Source organism: Phaseolus vulgaris, chromosome 6 (assembly GCF_000499845.2).
Source record: "Phaseolus vulgaris cultivar G19833 chromosome 6, P. vulgaris v2.0, whole genome shotgun sequence".
Lineage (NCBI taxonomy): Eukaryota > Viridiplantae > Streptophyta > Magnoliopsida > Fabales > Fabaceae > Phaseolus > Phaseolus vulgaris.
The window spans coordinates 29,542,239-29,555,114 of NC_023754.2; the positions used below are offsets into that span (position 1 = coordinate 29,542,239).

The window sequence follows — 12,876 nt, forward strand, 5'->3', positions numbered from 1 at the left end:
AAGTGATCATACTTTAAAATTTAATATCCTTGTGTCGTGATTGATTTTTTTTAAAAAATCATTGATATTATTTCTCATCAATTAGTATATATATGTATAACTTCTATTAATAATATTATCACTTATCAATTAAAAGTTTTGGGTGGTTCGATTATATCAGAATTCGATTCCTGCACCTTCATACCTTCTTCTCTCACCTTCATAGATTTTTGTATTTTCAAAAATGCTCTTCTATAATATTCTGGATTACATAATCCGGAAGTCATTTTTCAAATTTGTAATTAGTTTATGGATTATATAATCCAAGAAGTCTTTTTTTCATATGCATGATTACTTTACGGATTACATAATCTGGAAGTCTTTTTTAACTTCCGGATTATGTAATCCAGAAGTCTTTTTTCAAATGGTTTCCAGATTACATAATCTAGAAGTTATTATATGGAGGTGGCACAAGAAGGATAAAAATATATTTTTATGTTGTGTATGGACATGCCAGAAGAAGATATGGAGGTGCAGGCAAAAACAGTCATTGGACTTGATCTTATTTGGACTTGATTTGACATTTAGTTTTTGTATGAGGTAGACACGATACGTTTAAAAATTGTATCCAGACAAAATATGCATATTGCAGACAGACAAAACCAATATATGGAGCCTTCTATACTACAATTCTCCTCTAGGCTCACTTATTTTTCCTTCTTAGTAGGTGTAATCACAGATACATAGAATGCAAACACAGGTTATATGTTCATGCATGTCTTTTCTCCAAGTGGTATATTTAATCATGCAAATTGGTAGGAGGTGTTCTGTAATATGCTGGCACAGTCACCGGGAAGAACATTTGTCTAATTCCTTCAGCCCTGATAATGGGGAAAATGATAGCAGAGGCACCCTGAAAATCTCAACAACAAAATTGATTCAAAATCACAAGTTTTTAATGTACCATATATTAAACATTCTACTGATGCAAGAATTGGTCATGATTTGGAATATGATAATGTTGCAGCAAAGATTATGGTTGACATGAGAAAGATGGTGCATGTTTAACCATTAAGAAATGCAAAAAGTACTCACGGAAATCAATCTAGCTCCAATCCACATGCGTTTTAGAGAAGGAAATGGTAGGAGTAAGCGAGCAACACCGTATATAGCCACAGCAAAGAAGTGGAGAACCAAGCTTAATGGACGAGGATTTAGGCCTGAGAGTAGAGATATTGGTCCATCTGAGAAAACACCTCCAAGGCTTAAATAATCAAAACAAGCTTGGCGCATTTCCTTTCTAGCTGGGTCAGGGGATGCACAAAACACCTTGTATAATGCCCCTGCTAATGTGTTTATTGTAGATGCCATTGGCTGCAAACATAATCCAGAAGAACCTATCACATTTTCTCAAACCAATACTACTGACAGAACATGACAAGGCTATTTGATTAAAAGAAAGTTTAACTGTTGTTATTATTCACTATGAAATAAAAGAAGCTTAATCATTTAGGTGGAAGTGTATAAGTGATAATATATATGATTAAACTCTTTTACACATTAACTAGTCAGGAATCATCATATATGAGGAGTTTGTTGACTTTAATAATAACTATTAGAGTGGTATGTATTAAAATTGATTTCTGATTTGCTGATGATGTGAAACTGTATATACATGACTACTATGCTTTGAGTAATGAATGTTAACCTTGCGTAGGGTGTAGAATGATTCAAGATATTTGCAAAGAGCATTAGCATCATGCAGATCAAGGAGGGGTCTAAGAAGGTTCCTTAGCAAAACAATGTCAGACAAAGCCACAGTCATTCCTCCTCCAGTTAAAGGGTGACGCATGTTGAAGGCATCTCCCATGAGAAGAGCACCAGGTGTGGGATATGGAGATGCAGGCATGCTTCTGTTTGGCATGCATCTTATGTTTCCTTTGTCAACTGCTGCTATAAAAGAAGCATGCAACTCTGGGGGAACCTGAAACACACAAATTGTTGTTAGTTGAAGAATATGTTCATTGATAATTTAGAATGTTATGTCAAGCCAAAGACTAGGATACTTCTTTGCACCTGTGGAGCAACTACTGTTTTCAAATAACGAGCCATGTCACCATTACCAAGGGAAGGTAATTTTTCGCCTGCAGGCACATCAACCAGACACCGAATCTCGGTGCTACTTATGGGATAAAACAAAATGGGAGAAGGATCACCCAAGATAACGTGTCCATGGTTGGCATATGGAAGATTGCAGTTCTCTAGGACCAGACCAACAAAATGAGATGCTACATCAACCTGCATAAATAAATAAACCCACTTCAGTGCAATATAAGTTAAGTAGAAAACATACTCTTAAATAATTCTAAGCCATTACTAGTGATGCAGATAAATGTTTCGCATATAAGATACAGTGTCTATCTTAGTACAATTACCTTAAAAATAACAGAATAGACACAGTGTGTACCAAGAGAAGTTCTTCGATGAAGATTGATCATTTATAAAAACTAATTAATACTTTGGTAAGTGATATGATAAAGAAAGAGAAAAACTTAGGATGTTTACCTTTGGGTTGCAGAGAGAACGTCTCAAGTTGGAAAAACAACCATCACATACTATAGTGAGGGGAGCCTTAGCTGTGAGCTCTTGTCCACTCCTGCTTTTGTAGTTTACCCCTTTGATGACTCCATTTTCTTCTACCAGAGATGTCACAGTCCCTTGTTCTAATTTTACACTGCACAGATTTCCAACAATTTGAGCATGCAAAGGAAAAAAAATCCTTTTCAGAAACATTTTCCTTAAAAGATGGTAAAAGTTTGTATACTTTGGAAGAGTTGAAGCCTTTTCACGCAGTCTCTGTATGAATCGGCCATTGTGAAAGCTTCTTCCAGAAACATCAGAGTCAAACTTTTCCAAGGGATAAGAAAGCTTGGTATTTTTCCCATCTTTGTAAAGAGCATACCCAAAGACTTGCTGAGAATCAATCTCACCCACACAATCTGCAACAACTCACAACATTCATCAGTTAATAAGAGTATTGAATTTGAACAGCAGAGGAAAATGGAGTTCTTTATACCTAAAATCGATTGATTACAACAATTCTCCACAATTTTCCATTCATCTATTCTATAAAATGTTTTAATCTCTAATTGACTCAAATCTTACAAAGATGATACTCGCTTACCTTGGAGATCCAACTCAATTAGCTTGAGATAACCTCCAGGTTGTAGCAATTCCCCCACAATCCTGTCTGGTTCAGTCAAGTCCCTTTCAATAACATGCACTCGCCTTCCTTCCTGAAACAAGGACCATATATCAACATCATTCATCCTTTTACAGCAATGACTACTTAATTCATTATGTAAAAAGCTTTTACGCCATCCTGAAAATAGCAAGAACTTAAAAGCTCAACTATAAATATCTTACGCCGAAGCTATAAACTCGTGCGTGAAAATATATATTATGTGATCTGATAACAACCTGAAAGCGAGTGGTACTATAGATCTTAAGAAATGGACTTTAAATTTAATTTAACCTCATAAAATCGATTTATAAGATGAGGTTTGAACCCATTTATGAAAAATGAAATATCCTAATATCTAGTAGATGTCTGCAAAGAATATGAATCTCATTACATATGTATTTTGTGGTGTTGTTCTAAGAACGTTCAGAGGAAGACAACTTTTCAGTTTTTGAACTTTTTTTTTTTCTGGTTGAAGGAAAAAAATGAGATATTAATCTTTAGCATAAATGTTCTATGAAACCTATATAAACATGTCTTGTAACTTCATTATTGTTATTATTATATATATATGTGTGTGAATCAAAACATATCTGCAAAAGACATTACACAGATGAAAAGAAAAGGTTTCCACTTTGTTCTACCTTGCCAAGTGTGCAAGCAAGGGCTGCACCAGCAACCCCAGCACCGACAATGATGATGTCCATGGTTGGTGAAATTTCTTGATGTCGGTTTCCATTTTCTGATGTTGTCGTTGTTATCATAGTGCCTCCATTATTTTCTGCATGTGCTAAATCTTTGGCCTCCTTCTTTGATGCAGAACTGAATAGAACAAATAGAAGCACCATAGTAGAAGCTGTAATTCCACCCAAAATGTATTCAAAATCCATCTTCAATAGATCGAACAAAGCCTGAAAAGTAAAGCAAAGATAAATGAAAAGGGTGATGATGATGATGATGATGGAACTAAGTGTGGACTTTCCAAGTGAAGTTTGACATGTTATAACTGCCCAACTTAAATGCAAACTAACCTACCTTCTTCTCTTTCCCTTTCTACTTATTACAGGTGCAATCACTTCTTCATCTCATTTTATCTTGCAAGTTCAGAAAATCTTCAAACAATTCTTAAAACAGAGAAAAAATAATGAACAGTGTAGAGCTTCATATAATCATCAACTATTTAATTTTTACACTAAATAATATCTTAGTTTTTAAGGTTAACTTTTAATGTTATTGATAGAAAATAATTGATAACATAATTTTTAATACCTTTTACATTGACAAATGGTTTTTGAATGACAAAATAATTAATAAATAGTTAAACTAATTATAATATTGAAATAATTTAAAAAAACATTGAGTTGTTTGTTTTAGAGTAAAATTAATTTAATTAATAAACCGTCTAAAAAATACACAAATCTTAAATTTCAGGTATTCTATTTATGAAAATAGTGTTTAACATTAACAACTTTACCTATTACGTGAATAATTTTTTTTACCCATTTTAGAAATTTCACCAACACATTACACCAATATGGAAAACATCCCTATTAAATTATCAGTGAAAATAAATGTGATTCTGAGTATATATATATATATATATATATATATATATATATATATATATATATAATTTATTATTTTTATAGTTTTTATTACTTTTACAAATAATTAATTTAAAAAATAATACAGTATAAAATATATGTATATAATTTTATAAAAATGGTATTAAAAACTATATACTCGTTATTTTTTAAAAAATATGTTATTTAATTATTTTAAAATAAAAAATATATTTAATTATTATTTTATTGAATAAATAAATAAATAAAATTACTAAATAAGAAAATTATTTAATTAAAAAATGAAACTGAATAAAATATTTATAAAATAATATAATTGTTAATGTAAAAAAATAACTGTCAATTATATTATTTTATTTTAATATTATAAAAAATAAGTTTAAAAAAGTTATATACACAAAAAATATCCTTTTATATATATTACTATATATAGTAAATATAAGAAGAATAATACAAATATAATATTTACACCAGAAATATAATAAAACCAATTGATAATTGAATAAGCAGTTACGAATGTTTAAAACTAATAAAAAAAATTAAATTTATAGTTACTCAAAAATGTCATATACGAATATTCATTTTTATAATTTTATTTTCATTAAATTAGTTTAACCATTTTATAATTTTAATTAATAATTTTAACTATGAACAAAATGTTAAATTTTCACTTAGTTTTATTTTTCAGAAAGAAACTTTAATTAATATAAATTTATCTTTTAATATATTTATAAAAGCTTAATTTAAATTTTGGTTGGAAAAGTGGGTTTTAATATATACTATAATAAGGTGGTGATTGGGGGGACAGATAGCCTTAAACATGGTGGTAGGTATTAGATAGATCATTAATATATTCACAACTAACTATCATATCAAAACAATTCCATAGTCAACTTATTATCTATCACAAATAATCTAAAATTGTGAAAAAACACCATTAACAATTAGTGAACTAAATTCAGTGTCTTAATTCAAAAAAAAATTAAAAAATGTACTCTTCATGAATTGAACTCTTCATTTCAAGTAAAAATAAATAAATAAAGTTAAACTAAATTTAATGCAAAATATTTCATAAACTTAATTATGTGTAAATAAAAATAAAAAGTCAAATGGTTATTTTAGGTTAATGTTTATTATCATAGGATAGTGTATAATTAGAATTTTTTTCTCTAATGAATATTTTAACTTGTTTTACAAAATCCAACTCACTCTTATTTATCCAACCCAATCCTTTTTTATTTTTAAATTCAAAATCCCATCTGAAAGATTATTATCCTCACTGCAGCTCATATTTGAACTAGGCTAGTTTTTCATTTTTTTCAAAGAAAATAAGGTTTACAATTTTTTAAAAATATATATGATTAATAAATTGTAATTTTTTATTTAAAAATTTATTTTAGTTATTTTATAAATAAAAAATTTAGTACTATATTAAAAATAAGGAATCAATATAAATATTATTATTTTTAATTTAAATAATAATTTACTCTTTAAAAGAGACAATCCTACAAGCAAAAGTTGAAACTGGTGACCAAGCAAAAGTTGAAACTGGTGAGCATGTCACCCCCATAACATCCAGATGGTTTCTATTAAAAATAATAAGATGAGTTTCCCTTACATAAACTTAAGCAAGTGTTCACTAAGAGTTCCAAATCTACCAAAAGCTTAAAGATAATTATCCTGCACCACAAAGTCCTGGTAAAAAATCTAACTATGTCACTAGGTCCCTAAGCTAACAGAAATTCACCCTGAAGCTAAAAGATTTACATGCAAGGCATAGACAGAGACAACCTAACAAGTTCAAAATTTGACTCAAAGAGAATAGAAAAAATGAACTTACTCTATCTGGGACTTTGATCGAGTAATCTTGTAGTGTTCACTATCAGGAGTTCAATGGTAGACTCCGATCGTCAAACTAATTAGTGAGGATGTCAGAATCTTAGAGAGAAGGAAGATAAAAGAAAAAATGAACAAAAATGAACTTACTCTATCAGATATTCTGATCGGTCAGTCTTCGCTGTTGCCAGGAGTCTAATGACGTACTGTGATCATGAGTCAAATTGATGAGCAAGGAGGTTAAAATCTTAGAAACAAGAGAAATAAAAGAGAAAAGAAAACTTATAAAGAAATGATGATTCTTTTAAAATGAAACCTAAATAACTGAATTTTCTATTTATATGTTTTTTTTCATTCTAATAATACAAGATTCAAGTGTCATTTAAAATTTACCACTTCTACTTATTTTCTAGATCTTATATTACTAATTTAAGTTTATGTTAATATATAAATTTAAGAAATGTAAAATATTAATCATAAATATTAATTTTAAAATTGAATTATTATTTTTATTAGTAATTTTAAGGTTTTGTTGTTATTATTAATAAATTGTATTGTTTTAAAGATATTTTCACAAGTTATATTAAATTAGTTAATTAAAATAGTCTTTTAAACCTATTTTTCTAGATGTAGAATTTATTTATTTATTTTCGTTTCATAAAGTATTATTCATGTCACTTAATATGTATACCAACTAAAGGTTTATTATTTGTAATTTATTTGCAAAATCAGACTTTGAAATATAAAAAAAAAATATATAGATGGGTTCTGAGAAATATTTGACAGCAGCTTTAGGTTGTTTTGTTTTGATATAAATTTGTGTACAATTAGAAAGTAATGTGGCAAATGCAAGGCCACTAATTTTGCATGGCATTCAATGTAGGACAGAAGATATAAATATATGGACCTTTAATATTTATTGTCATTGCTTTGCCTTTTTGTGGGGACAAAAACCTTTTCATTGTTATTATTTTACCTAAATTTGGTTTCTCTCTTAACACTTTTCTTTACCCATTCATTTTAAGACATAAATAATATTTTATTTTATATTTTTTAAAATACAAATAACATTTATTATCATGATTTATATTCTATTAGTTTCTAAATATTAAATAAACCCATTATAAATTATAGAAAATATATAATAATTAAGTACAAGTTAAAAGTTTAAAATAACTTAGTATAACTTCTATTTTTATCTCTTGACAGTAAAAGATTGAACAACTTCCACAAAGTCCAATATTCTAATATTGTTGTTCTCCTTATATACCAAAAATATAAAATCTTAATCACATAGCTTAATCATATCATCCTTCCAAACACTGGGTGAAATGAATCAAGTAACTGGATCACAATTTTTTTACAACATCTAAGATCAAAAGTATTTTCATAAAATAATCACCAACCTTTTACTTATTTTTATTTGTCCATTAGAGGGTATACTTCAATTTTAAACATAATTAATAAATACATTAAAATTAAAATTAATTTAAACTTCCTACTATAAGCATTTTTCATGTTAATGTGTTAATTTATCTTAACCATTTCATAAATAATATAACCAACACATCTAAAGAAGATGATGATAGTGATGGAAGCAGCAAAAAGTAGAGTTGAAGAAATGGTGGTGTAGAAGTTGCAGATCTTGGTGTAGGCGATGAGAGAGAGAAACAATGCAATTTTGAGTCGGTGTAAGTGTCTACAACAATGGATTTAATGGTATTTTTTTTAATTAAAAATAGTATTTAACTTATTTATAATTTGATATAAAATAATATTGCATTAATAGGATTTTTTAATACGTGTAAATTTATATTTTAATTTATTATTTTACTACTGTTAAAATAAATTTATTTTCATATTGTTTAATTAGTATACTTTAACGTTTCACCTATGTTAAGTTGTTAAAATAAATTTATAATTAGTTTTTTTATGCTAAACTTTAGTTAATTGTCAATGTGTATACATTTTATTAAGTTCACGATTTCAACAAATTTATGTAAAAACATTATTTTAAAAAGTCTAGAAAATTATCACACTTTTAAATCTAGAATTCATAAAATTTGTTTCAGAAAGTATGTTCTAGAAATATTCTAGAAAGAATAATCTAGAAGTCATTTTTAAAAGGGGAAAATTGTCTTTTCTGAATATGATAGGGTGTAGGAAGCCATTTATTGGGGTGCAGGGAGAAATACGACAAACTGGTCAAAATATTATGGGCCACAAGAACATGTGGGCTTGAGCCATGAGAACAAGTGGGCTTGGATCACGCAGAGTCCGGATCCAATCCAAGCTGAAATAAATAAGTGCAATGACTAAAGGACCCTTTATGCCGTTTCTCTCTAACCCGCTGTTGAGATCATAACGGCTAGTTACTGACAATTTTTATTTTAAAAATGTCGGCGGTTAGAAAAGCAAAGTCTTTCTTATTACATTCGGACAATATTCCCCTCCAAAGCAAAAACAAAAGCAACACGCTCCGAAGGGAAGAAGAAGAAGAAGAAGAGGTTATGGCAGAAACTAAGTGTTTACCAATCATTGAAGAAGAGGAAATAGGAGTAGACGATGACTTCTACGAGAACATCGAAGCTCCCAAGTTCGTGGACCTCACCGTACCTGATTCTCGCCCTCCCGGTGATGACCGCCACTGGTTCTGCTTACGTGTTGGTACTTTAACTTCTCACTTCTTCGCATCTTATTCCAAATCTTTTTCAGCTTCTGGATTATGAATTACGTGACTTTTTCCAACAGGGTGTGACCAAAGGCATGAACAAGAGTTGGACTCTGATGCAGTTTACAAGAGTTTTCTTCTTCGGGTTAGTCATCTTTTTCTTCTTCAACTCTGTTTCAGTCATTCTACTTACTTATGGACGTAAATATGACGATGAATAGATGAATGGATCTTGGATTTTCAGGTCATGGCAGCCAGAAGTCCCAATGTACGCCTCAGAAAAGCTTTGAATAGAAGAGAAGCAAGGTAGCCATCGTTCAACCAATAAACTAGTTTATACACTCACCTTCTGGAAATAAGCAGAGAATTAAGTACTCATGTTTAAGAGATGTAAAAGTTAGAACTTCTAGTTTCTGAAAATTACATCTAGAACATGGAAAACCACATCTCTAATGTAAAACTACACACTATCAGTTAACGAGGCTGAGAGGATCTTGGTTTGATTTGCATAAAATGCATTATTGGACAGGAACTAAGTTTTATGATGAGCTATAGTCACTGCAGTGTATTCATAAACATTTTAAAAACTGAAAAAAACGGTAAGAATTACAAATAAATATATAAATAAGCATTCAATCTCTCATTTTAGTTTAATCTAATTTCCTTTTTGAGGCTAGAAGTGAAGGTTTTAAGTTTTACTTTGTTTCCTACTGTGTGTGGCTCAATTGGTAATACACACTAAGCTTGGGGAGACATGGATTTTTACAAGAATTAAAAGCTCTTAGCCAAAAGTTATGACTACAATGATTACAAAATAATTTGTACTAAAAACTTGTAGGTTTGTTTCCATAATTGGTATTACAGGAATTCAACCACAATTATTACTGTTTACTATTTTTTAAAACCTTCAAGAACGTTTTATTTATTGTGAGTTCAATTTGGTTGTTTTCAGCTCAAATTTGAAGTGCCCCCTTACAGCTCCTGCAAAGTCAAGGGTGTCAAGGATGGACTTCATTTCCTCATTATCATACAAGATGACCGACAACAACGTTAAAGTTAAACCTCTTTCTAAGGTTGCTGCAACCCCCAATGCTAAGGTGAGGCCATCACCTTCGGTGGCCAGGGCCTTGACCACTCCAAGGAATCATCAGAAGAAGGTTGCCAATGTAGAACAGTTTAGAAGTGTTCAGAGCAAGAAAACCTTGACTGTTGGGGTGCCTAAGAGCAGAGTTGTGTCTAAGGCCCTTGTTTTTCACTCGCCTAAGAAGGTGGTAAAGATCAAGAGTTCTATAGAATTAAAAACACCATTGAGAGCACTGTGTTCAGCAATGAAAAAGCTTGAACTCAATGGAGTGAAGGAGAATGGAGAAGGAGGAACCAAATCATTGCCGGTGACTGCCTCCAAAAAGCAATTGAGGGGAAGAGAGGTTAAAAGCCGTGTGTTTGATTCCTTGAGTTCTAATAATCGTAAGGAACTAGAAACTAACTCAATGTTAAGTTTGAAGGAGAAGAAAGTGAAGAAAAGCATTCAGAAACACCAGGTTGCTAAGCCTCATCAAAATGACTCTAGTGATATGGAGATAGATGAGAAATCTAGATGTGGCTCTCTAGAAGGATGCCATGAACCAGGAACTTCAGCAAGTGGTGTTGAACTATCTCTTGGAGATGAAATTTCCCAAGAACCAACAAGAGGGGAGAGCTTAGTTTTAGTTCAAGTTTTGTCAGAAGCTTCGAAATGTGACACTAGCTCACTGTCAGATTCCAACAATAAAGAGAACATGACTACAGAAAGGAGTGAAAATGAAGAGATAAGGAGCTCGGTTTCTGCTAAGGGAAAAGTATCCGAATCCAAGAAGAGAAACGCTGAGGAAAATTCATTGGCTTCTGATGATGACAAAGAAAATGGGAGGCAGCTCACTGAGAATGATGACAAGGAAAATGCTTCAATCATTCACGAAAATATGTAAGGAATTTGATTTCTCTCAAAATGTTTGTCTCTCCGTTGTTTTCTTAAACTTGGTTAAATCAATGAATTCTTGGCGGCTGCAGGGAGATGAGTAACAATAACAACATGCCAAAAAAAAAGGCTCTTCTTGGGAGGAAGCATGAGGATTCGAGAAAAACACAAAAGGTAGTTATAGATTGATTTTACTTTCAGTCCCACCTTATTGAATGATTTGACTATGTATATAACCTTTATGGTTTTGACCTTAAAACAGAAATCTTCATCAACCACAACTGCTTCTCCAGCTGTGAAGTACAGAAAATTAAAGCCCACAAATCCTAAGCCTTTTAAGCTGAGAACTGATGTAAGTAAGGAAGGGATTATGTTCAAGAAACAATTTATTTTAATCAAATGTGATTCATGTTATTTTATATCTTGCAGGAAAGGGGAATTCTTAAAGAAGCAAACTTGGATAGAAAAATTCTCACACCTTTAAAAGAAACCACAGTTAAAGGTGGTGGGAAGAAACATCAGATTGTAAACCGAGTGAGTTCAGTTCCATTGTGAACATTCCATTATTATTGAATATACAAAATTTGACCTTTCTCTTTATTTTCTTTCAGAAAAGTGAAACTTTTTCCACAAAAAGTGAACCAGATACTGATTATTATAGCAGTTGTGATGAGAAATCAAGCTCAAAAACACAAGAAAGCCAATCTGTAAGTTCATGCACAGAAGAATATGTTTCACCTATAAATATTTCAGCATAAACAGTATTTTAGACAGTGTGATGAGACTTCCCAAAACGTTATGTAGGGTAGCATTCAAATTGACAGCTCCAACTGCAAGGTGCAACATAAATTATCTGCTACACCACCTTTTAAAAATCATCCGGGTCCTAAACTTCAGAAGTCCATTGATGTGAATGATAAATTCAAAAGAAAATCCGAAATAACGCAGCGTAAAGTTCTAAAGCCTCTGAGGTAAGTAATGGTCAGATTGTGAAACACATTGTGTTTGTATTAAGTATCTTTGATTCCAATGGAAGTGTCTTTTGCAGTGCTTTACCAAGGAAGAAAGAAAAGGTTGTCATTGCAACAAAACTTGGTGTTATTATTGAAAAGCCATCAGATATTGTGAAGCCAAAGGCAGCAAAGCCACGCAAAGTTGAAGCATCTCCTGGTCCTTGTTCTTGGGGAAGGAGGGCATTAACTGTTCCTATGGAACCAAAGTTTCACAGTCTACATGTGCCAAAGGATTGCAACACCAAGAAACGCACTTGAGAAATTATTTGTTGGGGGTTGGAGTGGCGTTGTTCAATATCATCATTGAATTTTTAGTTGAGAAAATGGATGATGAAGAAAGTGTTCTTGTAGTGTAACTTCCGAGTTTGTCTCTGTATGTGGCCTTCAGTTTTCAACTCTATTCCTTCATTATTTTGTAAATGTGGTTAACGTGGGGTGGGGACTTTAATTTGTGTTTACCACAGCACACTAAAATTTGTGTTTATTGTAAGTTGAGACACGATTCATTTGTACTATTTGCTTAAGTTTTGATCTGTGAATAACATGATTTCTTTTTGGTGCCACTTGCATTTTTATAAAACCCTTTCAACTGATTT

At 31.1% G+C, this 12,876-nt stretch overlaps 2 protein-coding genes across 3 annotated transcripts; one reads left to right on the plus strand and one right to left on the minus strand.

The window, feature by feature from the left end:
* Positions 1-511: 511 nt before the first annotated feature.
* On the minus strand, positions 512-4,356 carry LOC137832713 (squalene epoxidase 3-like). 2 transcript variants are annotated; one of them, XM_068641022.1, is made up of 9 exons: positions 4,256-4,356; positions 3,865-4,131; positions 3,164-3,275; positions 2,804-2,978; positions 2,545-2,713; positions 2,056-2,277; positions 1,688-1,963; positions 1,075-1,353; positions 512-892 (listed from the first exon to the last, which is right to left on the minus strand). In XM_068641022.1, exons 2-9 carry the CDS (start codon positions 4,108-4,110, stop codon positions 779-781), a joined length of 1,593 nt encoding a protein of 530 aa, XP_068497123.1. In that variant the 5' UTR covers positions 4,111-4,131; positions 4,256-4,356; the 3' UTR covers positions 512-778. The 2 variants fall into 2 exon arrangements, with proteins under 2 accessions (XP_068497123.1, XP_068497122.1); XM_068641021.1 differs by lacking the exon at positions 4,256-4,356 and having other exon boundaries at positions 3,865-4,247.
* A 4,612-nt stretch (positions 4,357-8,968) lies between these two features.
* Positions 8,969-12,843, plus strand: LOC137832714 (uncharacterized). Its single transcript, XM_068641023.1, has 10 exons — positions 8,969-9,306; positions 9,391-9,455; positions 9,555-9,616; positions 10,263-11,273; positions 11,360-11,441; positions 11,530-11,619; positions 11,697-11,801; positions 11,879-11,974; positions 12,072-12,238; positions 12,316-12,843. The coding sequence occupies exons 1-10, from the start codon at positions 9,036-9,038 to the stop codon at positions 12,536-12,538; spliced, it is 2,172 nt and encodes a 723-aa protein (XP_068497124.1). The 5' UTR covers positions 8,969-9,035; the 3' UTR covers positions 12,539-12,843.
* Positions 12,844-12,876: the final 33 nt, after the last annotated feature.